Source organism: Atractosteus spatula, chromosome 1 (assembly GCF_055471065.1).
Source record: "Atractosteus spatula isolate fAtrSpa1 chromosome 1, fAtrSpa1.hap1, whole genome shotgun sequence".
Lineage (NCBI taxonomy): Eukaryota > Metazoa > Chordata > Actinopteri > Semionotiformes > Lepisosteidae > Atractosteus > Atractosteus spatula.
Window position 1 is genome coordinate 7751491 of NC_142706.1, and position 27893 is coordinate 7779383.

Here is a 27893-nt window from a genome sequence, read left to right on the forward strand (position 1 = left end):
AAATGTTTTCATTAGTAGCAGATTGTAGAGTGAGAGGGGTATTGAGGGAAAAACAAAATGAACAAAATGTAATTCTGGGGTTACTTTAGCTAATGAGACATTTAAGGGTCCCTCATCTGAACCCCAACCTTAATTCCTACAATCCGCTTCAGATGTAAACATCTTTGTCTATTTCAATGCAAAGGAATGTGGAGCCACAAGCTTTAGTCTACCAGCTGCAAGGAAAAAAAATAAAACTTTTTCGGAGAATACAGATATTGAACCGCTTAGCACTAAAAGCCATTTACTGGGCTGCTAAGGTAGTGCTGTATGGAGGTGTACAAGTTGTGAGTTGAGAAGGGCTGTTTTTTTTGGTCTTTAAAGCAGCTGGCAAGACCTCTACTCAGGGCACCTCAGAGACACTGTGAGAGCACAATGGGAAATAAGGGTGCTCGAACTGGAATCCAGAAATTTCAGGTTTTGAACAGTAAGATGGTGAGCACAGTGTTTCATTAGGGTTTCATAGGTTCATTTTTAATTTCCTTGATCATCCATGTGTGAGGGCACACTACACTTCACTTCTCCTACTTCCCAATAACATAAGTAGCTATTAACTAATGGAGAACAGGGGCCCTTTATACTGAAGAGACAGGAGTGTCTGGCATTAAAGCAGTCAAGATCTATCTCTGGCTGAGTTCAGCGACATTGCCATTCGAAGCGGCCCTATCCAAACATCAAGCACCCTTAAGAGCAAAATGTGTGTGAGGAAGCCTGACCGTAATTTCCAGCCGGGCCAGCTTAGAAGATGGAGGTGGTCTAATGCAACACCTATGCGGTGCTTGAAATGAGACAATATAAGAGAGACAAAGATGTTTAGACCTTTTTGAGCGAGGCGAGGGAGAGAGCTATTATCATATAAGGACCGAGCAGCAGCTTGGCTAGAGAGGGAGGACACAGAGCCAATCAGGGAGGTGTATGGAACTGAAACACTGGTCGAGGCTGTGAAAAGGGAAAGCCAGGTGGAAACGGTCATTAGGTGTTAGTAAGAGCTCCGCAGTCTCAAGATTGTAAATGCTGCCCTTTAAACCTTATTGAAACGTTTTGAAAATACATAGCTTGAGAGCCTTAGTAGAGCTTCACAAATGAAACATAAATGTTGGGAAAATATAGACAGTTTACATAAAAACATGAATTTGGGGAGATATATATAAAATGTGCCTGTATACAGTTTGCTAGTTTTGCCACTATGTAAAAATGACAATGTCAGCAAGCATTCTTATGACACTTCTGCTGTATCTTGGCTGATACGTAGTTTATGGTTTAGAGTAATGTTGCCTTTCATACTCCATGAAAATGTTGCAAAAACAAATGTGGAATTTGCTGCAGCCAAATCGTCAGAGCAAGTTAATTTACTAACAAAAATCCTATGAGAATTGATGTTTCCAAGTGGATGAATTGAAATAGGAACTTATCAGACAGCAAGTTTAGTTTTATTGACCAGACATCTTCTGAGTTAGTTTTAGCTGGCTTTCGTTAGGATTCACATGCTAAAGGTGGCCAGGATGTTTGTCCGCTTGGTGTTCAATGGCCCCTGAGGCTCACTGGGCACCTGTAAGCTTGTACTGACAGTGACAGATGTGCTATGCTCCTCCAATTGGTGCTAACTCTCCATTTGGGCGCTATGGAGCTGACAGCCTGTTAAAAGGTGGTTGCATTTCACAGGTGGGCATATTAGAAGACTGTGCACACATAGAATCTCATTCTCCTCGTTTGGCATAGGAGCTGTAAAAATAATGTAATTGTTGATAAACCACTGACAATTCCAGATTGGGTGGGTAAGAAATTATAACTGGAATATATAACTTCCATAGAGTTAGTGCATTACAGAGCAAGTTAAAAAAGTAAGAAAGGCAAAAACACTGTATGTGTGGGCATGGACAGGTTTCCTAAACTGTGTCTTTATTAGGATTATTTCTTTTTATGCTCACCAGAGTGACAAAATAACTGTCAAAATAACTTTCAAATAGGGTTTTGCTACAGTTTTTTAAAAGTGATTTAGACCTTTGAATTGTTTGGTCTATTGGAATCTTCAAAATATAGGATTTGATTATAGTGGTAGGCAATATAATTTTTATGTAATCATTTGCAGATTCTTTACTTTTTTATAAATATAAATATAAATAATTCTACAGTAATATAAATAATTCCATAAAGTAATGGAGGTTTCCTGTGTGTACAGACCCCCCTCAAATCCAGAATATAAATCAATTTAATTGCAGCACAGAGAGATTTAAATTAAATCAAAACTTTAACTTATCCACCAATTCCAAATTACAAAACATTTGATGGTGACATTGTGTGTCAGAAGCTTGTTCTTTCTGCTCTGCTGACAGATGCCATCAAGTACTGGGGTTATAATTTGCCATTGGCGACTGCATCAAAGTTGTGATTTAAAAATTGATATATAGTTAATTAAATCTAGACAGTTTCTAGAAGAATTTATTCATACAGCTCTGAAATAAAGCATTTTAGTAGCACTGTTTAGCACCAAAAATAGGAGGTATAAAAAATATGTAATATGAACACAACTATTGTAACAGTAAAAATGAATTCGGGGGCGGGGGGGTCATGTTATCCGTTAGAATCTATGATCCAGTTTTAGATTAAACAGACCCATTGATAAAAAGTCTAGAGAAGTGGTTCTCAAGCTTTGAAACACAATTCCCCCCATTCAGTTATCACAAAACCTGTTTGTGAACTTAATATTGCATCAATGAATAATAGTTATAACTTTAAAAAAATAGTGAAACAGATTGAAGGTAGCACAGTCCAAATTCACATCTGAACGTTAGTTTATTTAATTTAAGATTTTGCCTCAAACATTATCAATGTAAACTCTAATGCTGCATATCTGCCACAAGTTTTGAAATTCTTCAGCTTCGTGGAAGACAGAGCACAATGATCACTGAAAATCCAGTCCATATATAGCCTACATATTTTTTAGTTAGCTGTATATAAAAAGCTCTCACGCCACCCTTTAGATTATTATATGCCCCCCTAGTGGAGTGTACCGGTTGAGAGCCCATGGTCAAGAAAATGGCCACAATTTTTAGACCAGTATCTGCCAGCATATGGCACCATTCTGTCACAACATTTCAGTAAAGAAAGGATTGACAGCTGTATGGCCTCACATGGTACCTTACAACAGTGAGGTTTAAGTAAGAACTGCCAGAAAAAAAAACACTTGTGTAGCATCACCCAATACTGTACAATGGCTCAGTGGTGACCAACACGAATCCTGTATCTTCAGAGCTCCTCTCCAATCTCAGTCAGTTCTCTATACATTGATCACCTATTAAGACATGTTTAGACCTAAAAAGAAAGCCAGCAGATGCATTGGTCACCCAGGCCTAGGGTTCGATGCCGCTGACTTAAAGTTGTCTTTGACCTAATCTTTGAAAACATTGAAGAGGGAACTGTGATCTTTTTCAAACCTGTGCAGAAAAGCTTATGCATTGTTCCATTTGTAAACCATATGGGGAAAAAGACTGTTATACTACCACAATCATAGTTTATACTGGGAGAACAAAGCCAAAACCAGAGGAAATCCTTTCTTCCACCTCCTCCATTGGACCACAAAGTGTTCACAGAAATTCACTACATCAGCCATTTCAGAGCTCAACTTTTGATTCTTCGTGAAATCCTAGGGCATGTGGTTCTTTTAAAAGCAAAGCAAAACTCCACTTCTGGCCTATTTTTTGACTGCTGACAGAGTTCCTTTTAGCCACAGATTAGTTTATATTTGATGTTTTTCTGAATATGTCTCTCAGTTGTTTTTACTTGTCCTTTGGTCTAATGACCCTTTATACTGCCTTCATGTACTTAATCACTAAAAATGTCTATTCAACACTGTAGTAGTCAAAAGTCTCGTATATTGAAAGGCGGTCACCTATTTACTTACCTCACAGATTGTTAGTAAGTGCAAGTGCTGGCCATATTAAGAGCACATGCAAATGTCCAGAGCTGGGAGTCAATCAAATTGTCTGGGTGTGCTATTCAAACTTACTTGTATTTTAATATATATAGTATATAGAGTATAACAACTGCAATATATATCTGCTCTATGAACAGTCAAGAAAAAAGCTCTTAATGGATTTCTATGTAATTGCGGGTTGTTCAAAATTGGTCGTGATAAAACTTTTTTTGGTCACATTTAAAAATGAATAGACACAGAAGGCCATATATATTTTTTTTCAAATTTCTACTTATATATTTGTGAATTTGATCATATGCCAAAACTATGACGTTTGCATATTCTCTTTAAAACCCAAGCATGCCTGTTCAAATGTGTATTTAGTATGTATAACCTGACATGTGCTAACACATATAGCACATATGAACACAAATATACTTAGAAAAAATACTTCACTTAGCATTTTACGTTTGCAGAAAGTTAATCTAATTCAATAGTGTTGTTCTCATGTTTTTGTCCCAGAAAATGTCTTTCGATGACTCCTTTCTGCAGAAACCTATATCTCTCTTTTGTCTGCTGAACGCACATTTATTTGTCTGTACCACAGACAATATTTTAGAAAGTCTATTGTGACTCAGCTGAGCTGACGACAAGGATCCTGACCAGAACAAATGAATGTTTAACATCTGTGCACCTACCAGGTGTCTGGAAATTGAGGCGCCTCAGTTCTACTGGATCAGTGGGATGATGGGATGGTATCTCCTTGCTGTTAGGAAGGCTACTCTTTCTAGATTCAGATTCAGCCCTTTTCCTGAAATAACAAGAAATACGTACATCAAAAATATTCAGTAGAAAAAGAATATGGAGTGAGTGCTACTGCACTGTGAGATTATCCTTAATGCAATTAAACTGATCACTTACTGTGAACTCTACCTTCAACATAAAACAAAACACCACAGCACTACATTAAAATTAAGCCAGAAATGGACTAGAGGTACTGCTTCAACCTGAATTAAGATACGCAGGCACAGCTCCAAATCAGCGCCTACCCAAGTGGTGTATGTGACTGTGTGAGCAGTTAAAGCTCAAGATTAGATGGAAAGTTTCTGGAATGAAAAGACTATAAGATCATAATTTTCCAGCGAGTATCCCAGAATGTATTGACTTTAATTTTTTTTAATACAAAAATGATCTTCCGAGATTCTTACGATTAACTAGTGGCATTGTACAGCTGGTACACAACCTAAACTGAAGTATCATAAAAGCCAGGAAGATAATTGCAATCAAAACATTAGAATTAATAGAATGATAAAAGAATAGAAGTCAAGAATTTGCTTAATGTTTTTACTAATAGCATCATTTTAAATAATGGAATTTAAAGCTTTCAGTGGAAGCAATAATGATCTCCTGTATAGAGATTTGGACAGCTAGGGTACATGCCAAAAGAACCTATTAACAAATATTAAACTGAATTGTATGAATTATACTGACAAATGCACTTTGGATTATTACATATTTTCTGTTGAAATTCTAAAGTAGTCACTAAAGTCTATTCACTATTGCTTGAAGTACTTCTAAGCATATGGTATAAGTTAAATTTCTAATTTAACATGATGTACTTCTACTAAATCTGCTTTTTTATGGATTAAATCCATCTGAATTCAAAATAACTGCCTGAAAAATATTAAAACATATGCTGCACTTTACTGCATTTGACCTTCCTTAAGATTAGCTGATATGCTGCTTAAGGAGATGAGAAAATGTCCATTCAATAATGACTGAAGGCTGAAATACACAAGAATCAAGTACATATAATATAATGTGTGGATAAAATAGAGTCAGTCTAGAGGCAAAAGACTTTCCATCCAAAAAAAAAAAACCTCATCTAGATCTTTAAAAAAATGGGACAATACGGTAAAGATAAAATGAGGGTGTTTATTTCTAAGAAGAACTGATTACACACCCCTTCCAACTAACTCCAGAAAATTATCAATGTGCACTATCACAGCTAATGCAACACAATTAAACAAAAGCTTTCCATAAGCCATGCAATGAGGAACTGCAACATAAAGAATGAGATGGAACAAAGTGGCAAAACATGTCATGGATGTTGAAGAACATCCCTAATCCAATGATAAACTCATGCTGTTTTACCCATTCCAAAACACATGTCTTTAGAGTTAAGGAGACAGAGCAGTCGCTCAGACAAAGACTCTGTGCCACAATCAATTTCCGCCCTGAGTAAAATGCCTTCTTGTGGGCACTGATCAGGTCCGATCAGGACAGGCTTGATATGGGGCCCTGGATTAACAGTGGAACAGAAAAATGAAATGCTTGGACTCGTTAAGGTGGGAAAGCTATGCAAATGTGTAAAAGGGGTACAGTACCGGTATACTGATTGTTCCCTGCCAGACAGTAAATTCGATTGTGATGTCATACTGTTGAGAAAATATACCTATATGTGATATATTAGCATTAGCATAAGCATGCCATTTTTGTATAGATTTAAAAGGGAGTGGGGTAATAGGGAAGCACATCTTTCTTTGCTTAAGACATGCACTTCCTATAGTAACTTTAATGCAGGCAAGGCAAATCATAATCTGTTCTCTTCAGTGTGGTGAAAAGTGCAGAGAAGCAGAAGGGGTCAATTTAACTGACATAAACATGCATACATCAGATATATCCAAATACGCACAGCTATTGTTTGACTTAATTATGTATAATATTCATTGGCACACCAAATGGAACTCATATTGGCATTGGCTGGCTTTAGCCGTAACAACAATAGCCTGCATTTCACTCGAAGCTCTAATGTACATCAACTAAATGGACCCCCTTCTGTTCATACAGTTGAGGCAAAAGATACAAGTTACATAATGATCAATGAAGGATGGGAATATAATAAATGACAACTACAAACTATGTCATTGCATAAAACTCAGTCACTATTAATAGTATTTTCATCGGATATACAAATGTATATTGTAGAATCAGGATAAAATCGTAAAAATAAAATACTTCTTAAGCTACTTTGCTACTTCTTTTTCATGGGTTTAATAAGATTCGCCATTTATAATGACAGGAAATGTGAATAAATTTACTGTAAATAATATAAAAGTAAAAAATGAATTGCATTTTATTTAATCTTGTTGCATATGCTGGTATGTACTCTGCCTGAGTCTGTACTTTTATCCTGTATTGCTTGCTTTTTTCAGCATTAAAAATTAATAGTGGTACTGTGGCAAAGATCGACGATGCATTCTCAAAGCTTTAACAACTATCAACATCACACGATGACAGTAATTGCTGCCATTGTGTTCTTACGACTGCAGACTGGGTTTAACTTCAGAGAAAAGATGTCTATGTCAAAGAATATCTGTATGCTGTTTTTTTCACTTGCATAATTAAGCCACGGTCCTGGCCTTTAGATCAATAAAATGTGATTAGCTAATGTCTTATTGTTCATATCCTTGCATCTGCTTCCAAGCAAACGCACGAGTATCTGAACATAAAGGTGCAGCTGGCGCTGCGAAGATACACAGCTGAACATGGCCAACCCTGGCCCAATGCATGAAGTTTTTTGTTATTCTTGCTTTCACTGGTTAGACAATAACTTTATGCTGGAGTTCTAGGTGAAAGTGTACAAAATCTCTGACTTCAGTGGTTCTGGTTACCTTTCCAAATTTAACAAGACAGATACAACTGTGGCCTTTCTCTTATTGTTGCCTCCTATTTTAGAAACCTACAGTACATTTTAATAACAAGATGATCCAAACAACTCCTGAAAGAGGTTTAAACGAAGCATAATCTCCTGAGAGACCAGCTGACACGGAAACATTGGTGTATCTTCCTTGTGTCACTTCTTGTTCATGAGTTTTTTTTAAACTCTTTTGAGAAGCTATTTACTTCCTTTTTGTTTTTGTGCCAGGACTAGCATTACAAACAGCTAAAGAAAAAAAAACAGGACCACAAGCATCTAACAAATACAATACACAAACAACAGAAAACCTAAATAAAATGTAAAATGGAGATGACAAACAACATTTCCAGATATAAAGACAAAAATAAGAAGGTAAATAATGGATGACAACAGGTGTGTCTGGTTCTTACCTGTCTGGTTTGCTGTTCCATTTACATGCAGCATAAAGAAATAAGGCAAGGCATTAGCTGGCCAGTGCAAATAACCACTAACCATGACAGCAGGGTATTTCTATCACAGCTGCTTCGCTATCAGTGAAATTAGTGAATGGGTACCCATAAACACAGATAATGTGTTTAATCACACTGTAATGGAGAACATGACAAGGCACACAAAATGACAATGGTGTTTGCGTCATGGAAATTTCAGTTTATATGTCACGTTAGCTTTGCCTTACTACTTACATACCACCCTAAATTTCAGATCCTGTGGTAGTAGTTGAGTAAACATCAGTTTCTTACCAGGTAAAGATTTTTTTTCTGATTATAGCAATTTGTTTGACCTTATGCATTAAGTACTTCTAATTTTGATAAGGAAATGAAAAACACCAAAACATTCTCTACCCCAGCAGTTAGAACATCAGAATATGTCTGCAATTGCATAAGCACCCTTTGATACATTTTAAAGAAACTTTTCTTTAGCAACAAAAGAATCAGTGCCATCACAAACTAATACCTCCAGACTCTGGTAATGATCACCCCATTTTTATATCAGTTATGTTCCCTAACACATTTGTAACATAAAATGGAAAAAGAACATAACTTAAGGAAAATGAAGTACATTCTCTCAGCACAGATCACCCAAGCACAGTATTTCATGGGAAAGCCTAATAAACCTAATAACAGAAATGTAAAGGAATAGGTCAAGGATAGATAGAAATTGGAGTGATCAAAAGAGAAAACAAACCTCTCTATGACCAGTTATAGAGAGACGCTTCATCTGTCAAGAGACATCTAGCTGAGAAGCTTATGTCTCAAAGAAGAGACGGAAAGCTTCAGCACAGCTGTGCAACACTAAACACTTGTTACCTATAGTAATACAACCTCAAACAACAGAATATACTACTATATGTCCTGCATAGGAAGTCTAAAGTTGCAACTGGGTGCAAGTCACTAACAGTGCCAGCAATCCTTGAGTTCACATATCACAATAGGATTGCTAGATACCAGCATTAAGAAATGAATAGGCACAAAACAGTATGATAACAATCCAGGAAAAGTTATCGATAGATGATTGCACCATATGGGAAATGTCAGCACAAAAAGATTGTTTTATATAAGCCAACCAACCAGACAAAATTTTCCACAATAAGAAGAAAACAGTATATGCTTTACAATCCGGCAATCCCAGACAATGCAAATTTAGTGCTGACTGAACACAAGGATCTGGAGGTTGAGGTAATAAGGATTTGGAAATTAAAGATAAGAATGGTTCAGTGCTAACTGAAGCTCAGGAAATAATCAAGCAGTGATCTACAGAACACCTAAAAAAAACTCTACTCTACAAAAGACATACAACAGAGCTACAAGAAGTAGCATTTTTCAGTGCAGCTTACATTGGTCACAACTTGTTAGACATAAAACAGATCATACCTGAGTACAGAACTAACATGATCTAATTTTCAAAGCCTTCCAGAGAAGGTGAAGAAATATTAAATATAGTAATACATCATATTTTTTTCATTCTAGCAAAGCAATTTTCAGGACTACTTTTAGTTTAGTAATCTGCTTTTAGTCACTTTTGGTTGCAGCACTTAAACTAAGGCCATTTACTGTGTGAGATCTAGGAGAAACCCGAGGCTGTTTATTTCTGTATTAAAAGTGACATACGCCATATTGTTAAATTGTGGTATTACTGATAGACGCAAATGGGTTTTGACAGAGACTGCTTGCTTACGCTGAATAAAGAGGTTATCTCAGACAGATCAGTCCTATCTCCTTACCTCTTGTACAGGAGGATGGCAATGACAATGCAGATGATAAAGACAACAGCAAGCACTGGTCCCACCACCCAGATCAGACCTTCCTCCTCATCAATGATTGGCTGAGGATCGATGTCAGCTGACACCACCGGGTCAGAATAGGGGCTTGTCGCATACATGGTCTAGGACATCATTAAAAAAAGAATGTTAAAATAAATAAATGACTAAATCAGATGATTCAGATGGATAGCCAAAAAAACATAATCAAGAGAAAAAGAAATCATTTGTAAACCTTTGTAAATGTATGGGAACAATTGCAATATTAGATTTACAGTCCCTTCATATTTTATAGTATTAACCTTTATTTTATAATGCACCTCGCATGGTTCATGACTGCAAGAATGAGACTGTAAGTTATCATTAAAAACTCAGGAAGAATATAATAAATACCTCAGTAATTTTTGAGGCATTAAATCATCAACCAACGCAATTACAGCATCAGTTGCATGTGTCAAATTCAATGCGCATGAGAAAAAGAATTTCAAAAACAAGGATCAATGACAAGATTGAAGGATCAATGACAATGATAAGAATATGCACTGCGTACACAGCACTACCCTCTGTGGAGTTTTTTGAGGTAATTGAAAAGAATAGTTTTGAAAATTTCTTATCTTTTAGAAAATAAAGCAATATCTAATGTCAATAAAATACTTTACATTTATGTTTCCAGTGATGAGGATTGATGAATGAAACCTCTCACATGATTTTAAGATAGTTTTTAAAAACAATATTCCTTTGAAATGTACTTAACGACAGAAAAACAAGTCTTTTGAAATAGAATTGCATTCAGGATAAGAACTTCAACATTTGAAGCTGCTGCATCGGGTAGTTCTTTTTTCAAGGACAGCTAAGCACCCTACAGTCCAAACTTACAAATGCTATAAGATGACAGCCCCCACAGAAATCCAGTATTAATGGAGGCCCTGTGCTGAAACACAGCTGGAGACACTGGTGTCTTCAATAGCCTTTATGTGCATTACATTAAATGACTTCCATATTCAAAGCAAACATTCCAAATACATTAAGTACACTAAAATCCACTTAAATTGTCAATGAGAATATAACAAACTCCACCTAAATAATCTAAATAAAAAATTCCAGAGTAATGAGTAGTTCCTCATAAACTATTCTTAATTTATTTTCAATTAGACCTGCACATACTTTTCTGATTTTGTACTGCATACCAAGCATAGGAATGCTAGATAAGTTCTTGACTTGCATTTTAAAGATTTTGCTTTAATGAGTAAGGTTCAAATTTCCTGCTGTCTGTTATCAGAAATGCTGCCTACAGTAAAGATAACTGGAGCAAAGATATATGAGCTCATATGGCTGGAAAACCCACAGCTCATTATATAGAATATCCCCAAAATTTACCTAATCATCGTTCATTATCCTCAGACATCCTGAAATGTCAGAGATAAGGTTCACAGCACTTTACCGCAATTAAAGCAGCGTGAGTTATCTAGTTATACCTCTGATTAGACAAGAGTCTTCTTTTTCATAGAAATGACTGTTTCCTCAGTTGCTTGCTGCATTTGGAGTTAATTGTTTTTAAACTGACTAAAATAAGGGCAGATATGTCCATAGGGCAAAACCTCTGTTTATAGCTTGCGGGTTTGTCATTTACTGGAACATTCAATTTCTAGTACCAAGACTCTGGGATGCCTGAGGGGGGGGAATTCTTGTCTAATGCCTTCCCGATCTGGATTAAATGGATGTGAACATTGTTAGGTAAAGAAACTCACATTTTCAGAGATTTCCAACACAGCCAAAACAAAGAAGACATATTCTTGACCATTTAGGAGCTGCTTGTTTTCAAAGTCTCCGTAGGTCTTCTGGTCTCCAAGGGTGAACTCGGTGGGCAGATCTTTGAAGTAGGCAGCAATGTAGGCTTTGGGTTCCACTTGTCTCCTGAACCGAAGACTCCTGCTCGTCCTGTTAATCTCTTTCAGCAGCTAAGTAGAAAATCATACCAGGAGTCAACATAAGTGCACAGGAAAGAGCATTCTTGTTCTCAGAATCGGGACAATCATACAAATTTCTTCTTTTTATTTTTTACTGTCAACTAGAAGTTAATGAAGTGCATAGGCTCAAAAAAAACTACAAAAAAAGGAGAGTTTCATTTTTTTTTATTTTTCCTTTACTTTCACATATTTATATATTTACTTGTTTTTCATTTTGATATAATCATAGGGATGTGTGCCTCAGGGAAACTACTTGAAAATTAGGCATTTTCATATCAAGAGTCTCCTGGGGAGATATTACTAAAAGCAATTTCAACTGCTCTCGTCCACAGAAGTGCATAATTTCAATGAACAACACAGGTATAAAATACGGCTGAACTAATGAAAAAAAAACAAAAGGATGAATATATGAATGATTAAGCAATAAACTACAGAAAGCTATTTATCAATCTATTAAAAATCACATTTTTCCATATCAAAACAGTTTATCAAAGATTTCCAAGAAAAATAACAGTTAATCCTCATGATTTCAGTGACCAAGGTTACTTACTGAGCCAAAACCAAATAAAAAAATGCTCTCTATCAAACACAATCTGGACGAAGTACTGTAGTGCTACTTTTTCTGAAGTAAAGCCTCTAACTTTATTTATTTGATGACAGCACCCCTAAGTAGACAGCTGTAATGTATTTAAATGTTTAAGTCTTGACTTGCCTTGAAAGATAAGAGAACACACTCCTGGCCAAAATGAAACAGTGGCAGTAGATTCTTCCCACTGCTCTGCAACATATTCTGGCACTGTCCTTTGTTGAGCAATACTGTTAACTTTCAGTAAACAGGCTTGAATTGTGTGTCTTCATTCTCAATTTCTTCTTCAGGCATAATGCATACTAAGCCAATCTAAGGACAGCAAATGCATTCCATGTGCAACTTAAGCCAGATCTGATTCCAGGTCATCAGAGCCAAAAGGTGCCAGAGGCTGTTAAATGTGCCACCTGGTCCCCTTTATTACACATTTTCTGTATGTGACATACACCATTGCTCTCCTGGGGAAATCCTCACCAGGCAAACTCTGTCACATCATGTTATTACTATTCAAGATATTTGAGACACAATAGGGTCGTTGTGTTTTTTTTATTTTGGCACACTGGTGTACTGTAGGTATCAGAGATGATTGTGAATCACCACTCACTACTTCTAGGGTTATTTGTGATGACTATACAGTACTGTATATGCACTAAGTTTATAAGGTAAGCTGGCCTATTCAAACAACTTTATTGACAATCTGTGCACCTAGGAGCAATGTATCATGTTCCACAGATTGCAACAGTGAGCACCAAAGGGTGCTTTGTCTTGGCCAGTTTCTAACATAGGAACGTACTGTGTGTAGTCTTTTAGAGATGTACTGGGGACACATCCCCTAAATTCATGAGATTCATAAGATAATAAATCATACATAGACTTAGAACATCTTGTGTGTTGGTGCTCATCCAAGTAAGATGCCCTATGCAGTAAATACACCTTCACATGTACAATGCCTATAGAAAGTCTACTCCCCTTTGAACTTTAGTGCTTTTCTTAGGTAGTGCCATACAATATACTGTAGATGATCAGGTGTGGGTAGAGTGTGTGTCCTCTCTTTTTCACCAATAAATGCCATTATTATAGTGCATTATAGCCATCAAACCAGAGCATTTTTTATGTCTCCCAATATCACCTTTACATGTGCAATGTCACATCACAATGCTTTGTCATTTCATACTCAGGGAGTAACAAAAACTAACTAGAAGAGTAGCTCATGTTTGGAAATTGACAAAAAGTAGTTTTTTCTACCTGTATATTAATAACACCATTGTCGAATGGGTCTCTACCATGATATCATATCAAATGTTAAATATGTTAACATTGTGCAATTCAGAATCAAAATACGTGCTACGTTTTTAATTACATTTAGAAAATCCCAGAGTTGCGGAGTTAATTCAAGGACTCATCATGCTAAGACAGAGACAAATGGAAAAGGTCCTTAAGCACAAATAATGTTAATTGAAAACTGCAATACTACGAGTTTACAGCATGAATGTCTTCCCTCTAGCTTAGTATCAATGCACTGCGCAACAGCAGTGTAGGATACATCATATAAGGACATACACGGACATAACCAATGAATATGTTAAAATAAACAGAGAAACACTTCAAAGACATCCACGTAATGTATTAAAATAATTAGACTTCCAGTTAAACCTAGAAATTTACCCTAAAATAATGAATCACGTGTCCATACAAGCCGGTCTTAAAGCAGAACAAATAATGTAATTCTTGAACCTGATTATTTTTATAAATGGAAAGCCTCTAACTGCTCTACCACTGAGGTGCAATGTCCTTTGCTAGATTATATCTTCAATCATATTTCCTCTCTCTACTGTCTTTCCTGCTAAACTGAATGTCCTTGGGGAAACCTGAAAAGGTGAAAGGAGATTGACAAACAAATAAATTCTGAAGGGTACTGTTTGATGATCAGTCATGCTGTGACATGAGCTTGCAATGTATTCTATGCACCTAGTGATGACTTCTGGAGATACAGCTCTGAAATAATTCAATAAGATTAATTTCAAATGAGAGAAGGAAAACAACAGCTTTAAAACTATTTAAAACTACATACACACATAGACATAGAAGGATACCAGTAAGATACAAAAACACATACACATAAATGAAAGAGTTTCCTCTGTGCAATTAAATGGGCAAATTTTTGTAAAACATTATAATTGGGACTGTTGGCAACACCGAAGATGAAGGATAGCTAAAAATAGTATAAAGTGATCCCCTCTAAAAGACCAAACATTACAGCTTGAACTAAATGAGAAAGAAGAGATTGTCTGATCTAGAGTGTGCCCCTGGGTAGCCAGATTTCTGTTTTGAGTTTGTTTTCTTTGGAACTCAACTCATGTTTTGTTATGAGATCCAGAACCAACCCAACTGTTGTTGTCTGTTCTTTTTTGTACTATTATAAGGTCCACCATGGACTAGTCATTGCTGCTGTGGTTCAACGAGGAGCTCAGCTGTCCTCAGTTATTTGGAAACATATTGATCACAGGTATGGGTCATGGGAATTTTGACAAATGGCAGAACTTTCGTTATACCATTTCCTCAAAATCCCAGAAATGTGCATTTTTCTTTCTTCTGCTACATGCTCACTTATAGCACAATCAGCTTCACATCTGGATGTTTTAAAAATAACTGCCTCTTTCCTTCAAAATTTCATGTACTGTAAGTAGGGCTTTATAGCATTATGTAGTACAAATGATATAAATTTGAGACTTAACAATCTTTAGATGTTTACATTTTATTACTGAAATTTTCACCCAGTTCCTTTATGATGTTTATAGAATTATCTATGCCTTACTGATTTTGGTTGCACCAGTGTGTAAATATAGCTTGAAAGACAAATACACACAAGTTTTAATTCTAAGATTAAACATATACATTATTTACATCAGTAATGATTGAAGATTAAATGATTAATTTAATATTTTTCATTCAAAAACAACAAAATCTTAGTAGAATACAGCATTTCTCCATTCCCCCATTTAATAAAAATAATCCTAAAGAAATATTAGGCAGATTAATGCATCACAGGTTGCATCTCATTAAACTCCTCTGTTCTATGCAAACATGAAATTAGCTGGACGCAGTTCCTGCTCCACTGGAGTATTTATAAACTATTTAGATTGTGTTAAATTGATACAGCTATTTATTAATCCATTTGTATGTAATCTGAATAATTTGAAGATTTATATACTTTCCCTAAAGATTATAAAACATTAAAACTGCTATGTATTTCAAATTTGTAATAAAAACTAGAGTGACATCAGCAAAACAATTAAGGGAAATATTTTAACGTAAACTGTCCCTGTTTCTTGGGAGTTTTTAAGAGCTAAATTATGTCTTTTACAAAACAAAGCTTTTAATCTAAATCGGGAAGTGTTGTTCAAACCTTTAGTTGAGCTTAAAAAGCCTTATTTTAAATGATATAATATGGTCCTAGTAATATTCCCTAAAACCTGAACACTGAAACTGGTTAACATACTATGCATAAAACAATGATATGATTAAATTATAAAATGTTAAAGTTATTTTTTACATCTAGAGAACATCTGCATTATCATGATGTTTCATTTTTTAATTCTTTAATCTAATTTTATGTAGGTTCCCTGTGGCTGTCTGTAACACAAACTGTTAAACCCGATAAATAGGTAAAAATAGACAACAGTGTGTATGGTATAGTGCTTACACTTTTTAAGATGCAAGAGAATGTGTTCTAGCATTTTTTCTAATTAAAGTATTATAATCAGTGCACATACCTCCTCCAAATTCATTTCATCTGGACTGTCCCAAAGCTTGATAAATTTCCCACGTTGTTTCTTCAATGGCACCACCACAACGTAATAACCCCTGTAAATACAATGTGAAGTTTTTCACAGTTACTGGATGAGCTACGTTTGACCCCTACAGTACATTCACATGCATCTAATGCCTTTTACCGTTTTCATTTTGGACCATATTATTTTTATCTATGCATGCTCTTGAGAAAAAAAAACGGGAAAAAAAATAAAACTTTAAAATTAAGTATTACTGTTACTATATTGTCAAATATTTTATTTATGTGCTTTTTCAGTCTATCTGAAACATAATAAGTTAATTCAAGCTGACAGTCACACCTCACTCTGGCCTCATTAGGCATCTCTTTAAGAGTAGAAATTAAAAGGATATCCATTAATCGGGATGTATAAAGATGATGACTTCACAAGCATTTTGTTTCCTGGCTGGATGTTATACAGCCATCACAGTCAGGAAGTCAACATGGCTGAGTAATAGGGAACTAATTAGTTTAACATCCTAGCAGGGAACAGGTGTGTGCTCATTTAGAACAGTCAAAGAGATCAAAATCCCGGATTTTTTGAAGTGGCAAACTGCTGTCTTTTATAGATTTAAGGCTGTCTGTCAGTGCTGTCTTTTAAAGACCAGCTCAATATATTAGTCCTGCAGGGGTTAATTAAATATTGCAGTGGCATATGTGAAATACATTCTAAATGTGTTAATGAAATTGAGCTGGAAGATAGGTGCAAATACATAAACATGTAAAGCTAAGCTTTCAAACTGTGTGACAAAGAATATATTATGATGAAAAATTGACTAAACACACATAGTGTAGTGTCAGCTCCAGATTGCATATAGAAGTTATACAAAATGAATGAAAAGACCTGGGTAACACCATTGCTCAGTGGGGAGCAGCTCCAGGATCCTCGGCTCGATTGTGGGTCTATTTTGAGTGTACATGCTACCTTTGTGTTTTCATGGGTTTTCCCTGGATCCTCCATTTTCCTCCCACATTCTGAAGACATTCTACCAAGGTTCACCATTGTTCTAAAATTCCAACATGTGTACACGTGTGAGTGGATGTATGCGTGTGTGTGCCCTGCGATGCACTGGCACTGTGATGGACTACTACTCCCTTCCAGGCGGTAGTACCACCTTGAACTCCGTGACTACCAGGTTAGGTTAGGGCTCACTGTGAGACTTTAAAGATAAAGACGTTACTAGATAGACAGACGAATGAGAAGACCCTGCTATGCAGTTCCGTTGTTCCATCTCTTATCTGTCCTCAATTAACTACAGTGAAGCTCAGAACAAGAATAACCGCCTGTTACTCACTTCACTTTCTCTTTGGTTTCTACTGTTGGCAGCTCCACTGTCACCATCCCGTCAGAGTTGGTTTTTCCTATTAGGTAGGGCTTGGTACGTAGAACATCTGGTGCCGTCATGGTTGATACTCGGTGCTGGAGCCCCCCAGCGCTGTTGCCTCGGTTCGTCAGCAAGAAGGAGTACTGTGTTCCTGGCTGAAGGTTAGTGATCAGTTTTTGTGTGAGTTTCCCATCCACTTCAACACTCTGGCCATTGTCATATAGGATCTGGAAAAGGGAAGACAGAGATTACTCTTCATGATACTGAATCACACTGCCAAATATTTAAGCAATGAATTTCAATATGCACAGTTGGTTTCAAAAATGAACTTAGTTTTGGTACCACAAAGGACTCTACTAACAGTAAAAAGACTGTCCAGGTTCAAATGAGCTCTTAAAACATTGTACACAAGTTTCTAATGTGTCTTTATACATACCGCATGCAAGTGAATAATGACACATTTATCCAGGGAATACAAATCATTAAGATGACTCTATTTTCAAAGCTTATGGGAAGGTAGATAATAAATAAAAATTACACATAGAAATTCTGAAGATACACTTGTGTAAAAATTGTCAAATCCACCTACTGTGAAAGGTTGAGCAGGATTGTAGTTTTCTGGTATCTCCCAAGTTAGCAGCACAGATGTCTTCATTGCAGCTTTCACATGAAAATTTTTTGCAAACACTGCTAAAAGAAAAGGCGGTGCAGATGATTTAGACAACATAACCAGCACCCCAGCTCCTCACAGCCCTGAGCACTTCGAGAAAAATCCAGTTTCTTACCTGTGTACCATCCATTAAACCAGCCTTAAGTTCTTCTTATGAACACTTCACAAAGCTAATACAACAACTCAGTCTTACCTGTTTCGGTAGAGCAACCCTTGTATAAATTTACTGAGATGACCAGGCACAGGGATAGGTACTGTACAGTAGGTACTTTAGTACTATACCTTTGACTCTTTGCTGGGTGTAATGGTAGCTATGAATATCTTGTAACGGAAGATTAATGCTGACACCCCACTCTCCTTTCTTGAGGTGAGGCCAAAAGGGGAGAGATCCTACCTTGATCAAGAGGCTGTGTCCTGAACTGGACACTTGGGCTATAAGGACCGGAACCTTTGCTGGTAAAAGCGCACATTTTAATATCATAAGTGGTGTCTGCCTTTAAGCCATCAATTGTCATGGTAGTTTCAGGAGCAATGATGAAGATTTCTGAGGGGTTCCTTGGGCTGTTGATGTCCTTGTACTGGATGGCGTATCTGATAATGTTGCCATTTTGCTCAGCCAATAAAACAGGTTTCCAGCTCAGCTGAATGGTGGTTGTAGTTATGCTGTCAGCAACAATATTTTGAGGGTAGCCACTCGGCACATCTTCAGGTGTAGAGATTTCTTTGACGATCTCCTCCCCAAATCCCACTTTGTTCCTGGCTGCCAAACGGAAGACATAGGTGGCGCCTTTATGAATTTCCTTGGTGGTGTAGTGATGCTCCCTTTCAGAGAACTCTATTACAGTCAGGGGCTCATCCTTTCGGCCAAACCTCAGGCGATAGCCTTGCAAGGGGCCATAGGTAAATGTGGGTGGGTGCCACTGAAGTAACGCAGTCCCCATATTGGTGGTACCAACCATAAGTCTGGGCTTTTCTGGAACTGAAACAGAAGTAAAAAAACAAAATAAGGAAAGTATACCCCAACTTAAGAAATCCCTTTTTATATCTGATGTAGACCCACTGCAGACATCCCCCACAGAGCCAATCAGAATAGATGTATTAATTTTAATTTCAGAAGTTACACTGATAACCCATGCTTTTCCAATTTTCATAATAATAGTCAAAAGAGGCTTAAGAGGCTCCTCCACATGTTTTTTTCAGTTTATATACATGGCTTCGGTATATAACTGAATATTGTTGAATATATCTTAAGGCTGTCTTTTGCTCATAAAATATGCATGTTGTAATTCAATCCGAATACTTGATTACAATGCTGGCATTTTTCTTTCTTGCTGACATTATTTAAAATAAGACTTTCACTCAGATTAAGACAACAGTACAAACAATTTATAAGAAAGTCAGCGCTGGCACTCCTGGAAATGCCAAAAATACTCTTTTGATGTACTCTTTTGATAAGTTCTATAAAGACTGCTTTTGCTGTCAGAATATGATATGTGTTTATGCTGTCTATGTCCCAGCTGCACGGCTTCAGTATTCACAGCTCAAAATAAAAAAGACAGGTACAGCAAAATATCTTGCATTGCTGGCAACTTTTAAGTCTCTCTAGATGTGTATTAGCATCAGCACTCAGAATCCAAAGATACAGCTGTTTAAAAACAAAACAAAAAACAACAACAGCAGAAGGATGAGAGTTCATGCCCTCTCTCTGTTGTTTGCGAAAAAAAAGCCATAGACATTAATCAGTCTCCTTTCATTTCCATCTTTGTTTACATCAAACTTATATGTCATACCTTTCAATTCTATAAAGGGCTCGCATACTGACTAATTACCTATGACTATCAATGAAGCTGATTATATATTTTAAGTCTTAATGTAGCATACAGATGCAGACATTCAAAATGAGCGGGGGACGCTGTAGTACAACACGGTGGGCGTGTCGCATCAAAACACGTCATTTTGCGTCATACCACGTTTTACCGTATGCAAATTCGATTATGTTAATAGTATCCGGAATCACCTTGTAAAACCGCCAGGTGGAGCTAATAAAGCTTAACCTCCCGAGTACAGCATTTGATCTGTCGCCAGAAAACATCCGGTTTTTAATCCCTATCACTGCAGAGGGACAATCTGTATTCAATTAAGAATTTAAGTTGTATACTCTTTAGACTTAAATGGTGTATTACAGCATGTTAATCAGTATACATTAAAAAGTTGGTATATGTTATGAAAGCAAGATTACTCAGTTGGACAAAAGTACACAACCTACCACCTTTATCATAAATATTTTAATTATGCAGAAATATTTTATGCATCAAAGTCTTTACCGAAGATATTACTAATAGTATTAATAATGAATGACCTTACTTTTAGATCTTGAGTAATAGGGAATATAATATGGAATCGCGTATCTAAAGAAATTAATAACGGTATAATATAACGAATAATTAATATAATTAGATCATTATTAATTTCTTTAGATACGCGATTCCATATTATATTCCCTATTAATCAAATTCTACCAGCCAAAATATACCAGCCATATACAGTACAGTTTACATAATATGTTTATGTTCCTAAATTAATATCGCTTAGACCTTCAGATGTGCTATGCTCCTCTTCTTTTTATGCTCAGCTACTAAAATTCCCCATTAGTTGTAAAATTCCATATAAACATTCAATACTAAGCAGATTAAAATGTGCACAGTAAAGAAATTAAATCATTAAATCTTTTCACTACCGACCAATGCACCAAGAGTGCCCCTGTCTGTCATTTTGGCCAGCCAATCACGTACCGCGGTACGGCGCGGTAGCTTGTGCGTAGTTGCGTGCGGTACGGGTTTGTACCGTGAAGTTTGAATGGCTGCATCTGTATATGTTAATTTGACATTGCAGGACTTTTTTACATACTGAATGAATTCTTTCAAAACATTTGCCCCGCCTCTCCATAAGAACGCGTTGTGTATATGCAACATTTTTGTGATATCATGATCAAAACGCCATCCACAGACAAAAGGGCTTTTGTTTTTTTTATGGCTTTTACATTTAGATTTCACATTATACCCCTGTATAATCATATATATATAATCATATGATATATATTATGACTTGTTGAGTGACTTTTTTGGCCATCCTTTGGATTGAACAGAGCTATTGTATATAAATGCAACCATTGATTAATTAAGCATCAATTAAACTAGCACCCAATATAAAAGCTAACATACCTGCACCAGTTGTGGAGACGAGCTTGGGCTTACTGCGAGCCCCGTCTCCTTTGGTTGTATATGCCGCAACAGCGACAGAGTAGGTGGTCTCAGCCTGAAGTTCAGAAATGATCATCTCCTGCAGATCATAAAAGATGCAGCATGAGAACCTCCACTTCACTTTTAAGGACTGATAAGTACGTATCAAGCAGAGGTAAGGCATGAAATTTGGAATAGCTACACTATTTGTGTACCTATTCGCTTTCTTTCTTAATTTTCAATTTTTCAGTTTTTTGTAGAGCAATGTGTTCCTTTTAGACCCAACCTAATAAGTTCAACAAACTGTTTTTTTGTATCTTATTTAGTAATAAGGCTTTATTGCATGTAATTTAACTTAATTTCTATTCACTGTACCTGTTTGGATAAACCTATAACATGACCAAGCTTTTTCTCTGGCCTTCTATTAACCCTGAAAGATTTAGTAGTTTAATTTGCTGTATGTTTATTTTTTATCTCACATACTGTATATATTTTGATTTAGAGCTTAACTCGTATTGTTCATATGTAAAGGCAATTTCTGCATGATATTTTTCACAGTTCATCCCATCTTGGACTAGATTAACTCATTCCATTTACGCTCTTTTATGTTCAAATTAAAGGTGTTCTTTGCATACAGCCAGAAGTAGTGAGGTAACCTAACTACCAGGTAGGAACAATCAGGAAATGATGTTCAAAATTCTAATATATCCAAGTGTGTAATCAGAAGAAAAAGAACTGTAGTAAAGTGTCACCTCATAATTTATTTTTTAATAATTAAATTACAAGCATGCTAAGCATCGCATTGGTAAATGAAAGGCTTTGTTAAACATGCTAATAATGTCAATATTAAAAATAAAGTATAATCAATAAACCAGAATTTCAGATGAAAAGTAAAACCTAAGGAAATGATTTGTCATTGATCATGGTTTTGTTTCATTCAAAGCCAATTATTACTGTTTTATTTTTGTTCTTTTTCCAAACAAGCCTTTAAAAAGTGTTTATAAAAGAATTATGCCAATTTTAGCACCAACCTCGAAAAAGCAGAGCAAAAAATGAATAAAAAACATCCATGCACTGACACAGGACTGCCATCAAAAAGTACAGCGGAATTAAGAGCAGTGGTAAAAATGACAAGATTCCAACAGACAGACAAAGTATAGGTCAGGCCATGCTGGGCAGAAAGCTTAACAGATAGGCATGACACACTTGGATCAGTCCATATTTACTCACATGTTCAGCAGAATCATCATATTCCCACTGATTGAAATTTAGAAGATGGAAAGGAAAGAAAAAAACAGGAACTAAGTGGGGGCGTACTACCAAGAGGGAAGACAGTCCAACTGACAGCGTACAGCTGCTGTTTCAGAAATTAACAACAAAAAAGCCTTTTATATTTTTTTCCCTCAGCAAATAAATAACATCAGACATGTTACTTTACATAATCTCATTCGAGATCCCATTCTGCACATGCATCTTTCTAAAAATGAATATTGCAGAACCTTATTGCATGTCAATATTGTAAAATCTCATCTAGAGATGAAAACTTTCACCTTTGTAGAGAATGTATAAAGAATTACACTTAAGACACATAAATGTTAAATAATACTTGTGTATACATAATGTACACATACTTTACTTTATTAATAGTCAATTTTAAGCAAAACTAAAATGGTAACAATATGACAGACGGTATTAACATTTATATTTCTATATTAACAAAATTAGTACATTTAGTGAATGCTAAGGCCATTAAAGGGATTAGAGATTGTTAAATGCTGTATAGTCCATTTTCTAACCACTCCTTCCAATTCAGGGTCACAAATGAGCCGGAGCCTATCCCAAACAACAACACCAGTCCATCGCAAGGCGCACACACGGAAACGCACACACTCACACCAGGGCCACTTTTCCTAGAAGTCAGTTAACCAACCAGTATGTTTCTGGACTGTGGGAGGAAGCCCTAGACTACAGGAAACACACACAAACTTGTGGAGAACATGCAAACCCCACACAGACAGCAGCCCAAGCCCAGGCTTGTACCCAAGGCTGCAGTACTGCGAGGCAGAAATGCTAACCACTGGGCCACGGTGCCACCCATTAAAAACAGTGAAATGTCAAAATATTTTCTTCTCAGATACATTATTTATCCCCTATATCTAGCAGATAGCCTTATTTTTACATTGAAATATGTATATCCAAATTATTTAATTAGTTTAAAGACCGCTGTGTATTGATTATGTCAATATTGTACATGTTTCTTATTTAAAGTACCCTGATTTTTTAAAAACAATTACTTAACATACTATTGTTCTCTAAAACCAAGCAATCTAAAGCTCACCCGCTATTTACATTGTGCTATTCTGTCAATAAAATATCTATGTTAAATAAAATGAGGAGTAATTCAATTTAATGTACATATGGCTTTGAATCCAAAACACATCAATATAGTTCTATATGACTGATTTGAATATTATGCATGTTTTCTTTAGCCATCATAAGTAAACTTACTGCAGGCACAGCTAACGACTTAATTAACAAATTCATACACAAACCCTTCAGTAACCAATTAATCTCTGTTGAAGCAAAGCTTTGTAAAAGTGTTCCACCTTGGGCTCCTCATAATTCATTCCAATCAGATATGGATTGTTTTCCATCATATGTTAAATTATGCTCTTAGGAATATCTCTCAAAAAACTCTGGGACAAAGAGCTACTGTACTACATTAAATGAAAAAGAAAAACTGGAAAAAATTAAGGCTGTATAGTCACATCTTGTATGTGTGATACTTGTAAATCATAAGCATTTGATTTGTGCAATTATCTGTATTTTTCATTTCATCCCTCTCTCAATCTGGAGTAAGCAATTGCTTTTTTTACATCTCACCAATAGCAACAACCGCTGTACAAACACAAGGAGAATTAAGAAGGGCCAGTCTGGAAGAGCACCTCATCTTTTGACATGCTTAAAGTTTCACAGCTTCTTACAAGAGAGTTAGCTCTGATTGGTGATGATGTCCCCCTTTGAGTCTGCAGGCACCTGTGATGTTATAGGAGTCTCTGGTTTTGCTGAGAGATAGGGGAGCACCGTCAACTAATTCCTACTGTACCTTATCCACCTCCAATTGTACACTAATCCCATGGGATAGCATGGCCAATGCCAGACAGAAATATGAGCTAGGCTCAAACATTGCAATATCTGGTTCATTTGTTTTTTAACGGCACTCAGTTTGAGTACTTCACTGGTTGAGAGACAAAGGAGCCCAGAACTTTATGTAAGAAACTAGAAACAGGCATGGCACAATATATCTTCAAAAGGCAGTGACCCAGAACCCAGAATCCATTAAGAGAGCATCATAAATTGTGAGTGAAGTGCTCACAGTGATAAAAAGTGGGAATCCTCTTTGAATTGTGCAAGAAAACATTTATATAGAGCACATGATGGGTCTGATCATTCCAAACTTATCCTTATTGATGCTGACAGCAGCCATTTGTTAGTCATAGTCGGCTAGTGGCATTTAACTTCTTTATATTAATCCCATTGTGAATTAGAGCTGAACCTGGGTTTCCACATACCCTCTCATGCTAAAATCCACAAATATTTTGTGCAAAAGACAAAGCGGAAATCGTCAATACTTTACCTGGGCATCTTCAATCAAGATGTCCTTAATAACGGGTTGTCCGGTTGGCTCTCCATTTACCATCTTGACATAATGCACCTGGTAGCCTCGGATCTGCCCGTGCTGCTTGTTGGGAACCGGCGCACGCCAGATCACTTTAATTGATGTGGAGTTGACAGCCTCCACCTCGACTTTACGAGGGGGACCACTGGGAACTGGAAGAACATCATGGGATAAAAAAAAAGGTCAAGATTACAGTGACCCCTCTCCTGCCCAACTCCGCAGAGCCCATTTGGGGAAAAAAAAATACAAAAAAGGGCAGATACCACAGCATTGAATGACATCGATATTTTAATAATGGTTAAGAAAAAAACAACCCAAAAAAGGTCTGAGAGCTGACCTAACATTTTGAAAGACAGCAAAAAAGTGATCAGTGGATTAAAAATATGGAATAAAAATGTAACTATTTGGGGAAAAAAAAGCAAGAAAAAGCCAAGGGTGATGCTTCGAAGATCAAAGCATCACAAAAGATTAAAGAATTAGTCTGTGAACTGTAAAAACATTGAAAAAAAAGAATGTTTGCTGTGGCCAAAAAGCATCCATTGCCTCTGGAGTTCTTCCCACTAACCTGTTTTGCCTGGCTGTCACATTTAAAAAAAAAAAAGAAAAAGAAAATGATATCACAGAATGAATTTTCCCAAAAAAAAGCCAGGAAGCCAGGAGAAAAACTGGCAGCTGGAAGTGAGGTAACCGAGCTGCCTCCGACGGATGCGCTGCAGACAAAATGGATACGGTGGAGTCTACCGTTTTTTGAACTTCTAATTAGGTGAGGGAGGGAAAAAAAAGTTCAAGGAGAATCAAAAATATTATTCAGCCTTGATGGCTGGAAAAAAGTCCGAAAAAATTCGAGGATCAAAAAGATTACAGAGGGGGGGTTGGTTCAAGGTTAGTAATTTTGGGGCAAGGTAGAGATGTCTAAAAGCAGGACAGAGGGAGTGAGAGGGGGACTTTGGGGGAGCTTAGATAACTCTAGGCTTGCAAGACTGCATTGCTAGTTGTCTACTGGAGCAGCAGGAGCCAACATACCATCCTCGTCGGTGCGGATCAGCACGGGCAAGCTTTCAGGGCCCCGTCCAACATCTGTGTGGGCGCTCACTGTCACACGGTACTCTGTCCATTTTTCCAAGCCTTCCAAGAGGTACTGGGAACTTTCAGGGGGGAGGTCAGTGATTTGGCGGGGACTGGTATCCTCTCCTTCGGTAGCAGCATACTGGACGGAGTATTTGGTAAGGATTCCATTCTGTAATTCCACAGGTGGTGGCAGCCAACTTACCAGAATGCTGGTGGAGCTTGGGCTAGAGCATGTGACATCCTGCGGAGGCGCTGACGGCTCTGATTGGGGTTTGCGGGCGTTATTTCGAATCGAGTTTTGTTGGTGCGTTTCGTTTTTAAAAGCGGGGGTTCAGAGCAGGTTGGAGTGACGGAGGGTTTTATGACGGTGGAAACAAATGGAAAAAGAAAAGGGGGGGGGGGATAAAACGTAAAATGAAAACAAAATACACAGATCATGTTGCGGTTTATAAACAAAACTAAAATTAAATAAAATGTAATGAATTATTCCGGATCAAATGGAAAAAAACAATAAGCAAAGACCAACACCTTGGCTTGTCAAACTGAATGTACTGAAATGATGAATGATGAAAACCACACACCGAGGATGTTGTGTGAGGGGGTAAATAATGTGCTCAAAATGGAACCTTACAAGGCAAAACCTACCTTTGTTGTTTAAACCATTACACCCCTCTCTTGAAAACTGTATAAACCTTCCCTTGTGCCTACTGTAAAGTGCTCCCACAAGCCATGAGGCTGAATAGTAACAAAATATACACTGATACTGTAAGTTAACCCTCTGATTTAAGAACTGCCAGTGGTATAACCAGGATTCATCATCTGATCACACTAGAATTTGTCTTCCTTTATAAGGTATTCCTACACACAAATGCCAAAGAGAGGCAATGGATTTTGTTGAAAAGCAACTATCTCACAATCACCCTTTACCAAGCAATTACCACGAATCAAAAATAAAAAGGTTGATGTTTCAACTCTCTTACTGAAGGAGAAAAGTTACATTATTCACCAACCTTTCCGGAGTCTGTTGGTTTGTGGTAAAAGCCTGATCATACAACACCGTGCATTCAAAGAATAAAAGACTGATGTTCTGAAATCATCTAAGTAACACAGAAACATGCAAAGTCTTTTCGGGAGTGAACAGTTTACAAACAACAAGTAATATGGGGTTCTGGTATACATACCAAGTTCAGGTCAGACTTGATGAGCTTTGGACTGCACAGTAACTTATACCCACCTGCGTACTACCTGCTTCTGATTCAGACCTCAGATTTATGTTCATAAGAAGTTTTTTTCTCACTGTTATTAACTCAGGGCCTACAGAAGTACATTTTATGTACACACAAACAGTATTTCTATACTTGTGGAGACCATTGATTTATTCCCATTCCATTTTTAAATAACATTTTAAACTCTGCCAAATCAAACTCAACACAGCGTATAAGCAGACCCAAAACAATCAGTTTTTTAGATTTTATGTGGTTTTGCGGTTTCAGAAAAATGATTTGCCTTGCCAGGACAACCTTTCTGGTCAACACAATGCCTGTTTCTCAGGAGTTACTTTTTTTGTGAAGACATTTTCTCAAATTTGGTCCTAACAAATACAGTAAACTTAAGCAACCAT

At 36.7% G+C, this 27893-nt stretch overlaps 1 protein-coding gene across 4 annotated transcripts in view; it reads right to left on the reverse strand.

The window, feature by feature from the left end:
- Nucleotides 1–27893, reverse strand: part of ptprda (protein tyrosine phosphatase receptor type Da) — a 220830-nt gene that overhangs the window by 39028 nt on the left and 153909 nt on the right. For 3 of the 4 annotated variants that reach the window (XM_088912288.1, XM_088911463.1, XM_088913882.1), the window contains 11 exons: nt 26228–26533; nt 25163–25356; nt 22756–22782; nt 21508–21625; nt 18681–19265; nt 18206–18306; nt 17587–17843; nt 16236–16326; nt 11658–11867; nt 9874–10034; nt 4651–4763 (listed from right to left, as the gene is read on the reverse strand). In XM_088912288.1, the coding sequence (XP_088768414.1) occupies nt 4651–4763; nt 9874–10034; nt 11658–11867; nt 16236–16326; nt 17587–17843; nt 18206–18306; nt 18681–19265; nt 21508–21625; nt 22756–22782; nt 25163–25356; nt 26228–26533 (2163 nt within the window). The remainder of the gene's footprint in view (nt 1–4650; nt 4764–9873; nt 10035–11657; nt 11868–16235; nt 16327–17586; nt 17844–18205; nt 18307–18680; nt 19266–21507; nt 21626–22755; nt 22783–25162; nt 25357–26227; nt 26534–27893) is intronic. The other variant, XM_088913056.1, reaches the window with a different exon arrangement.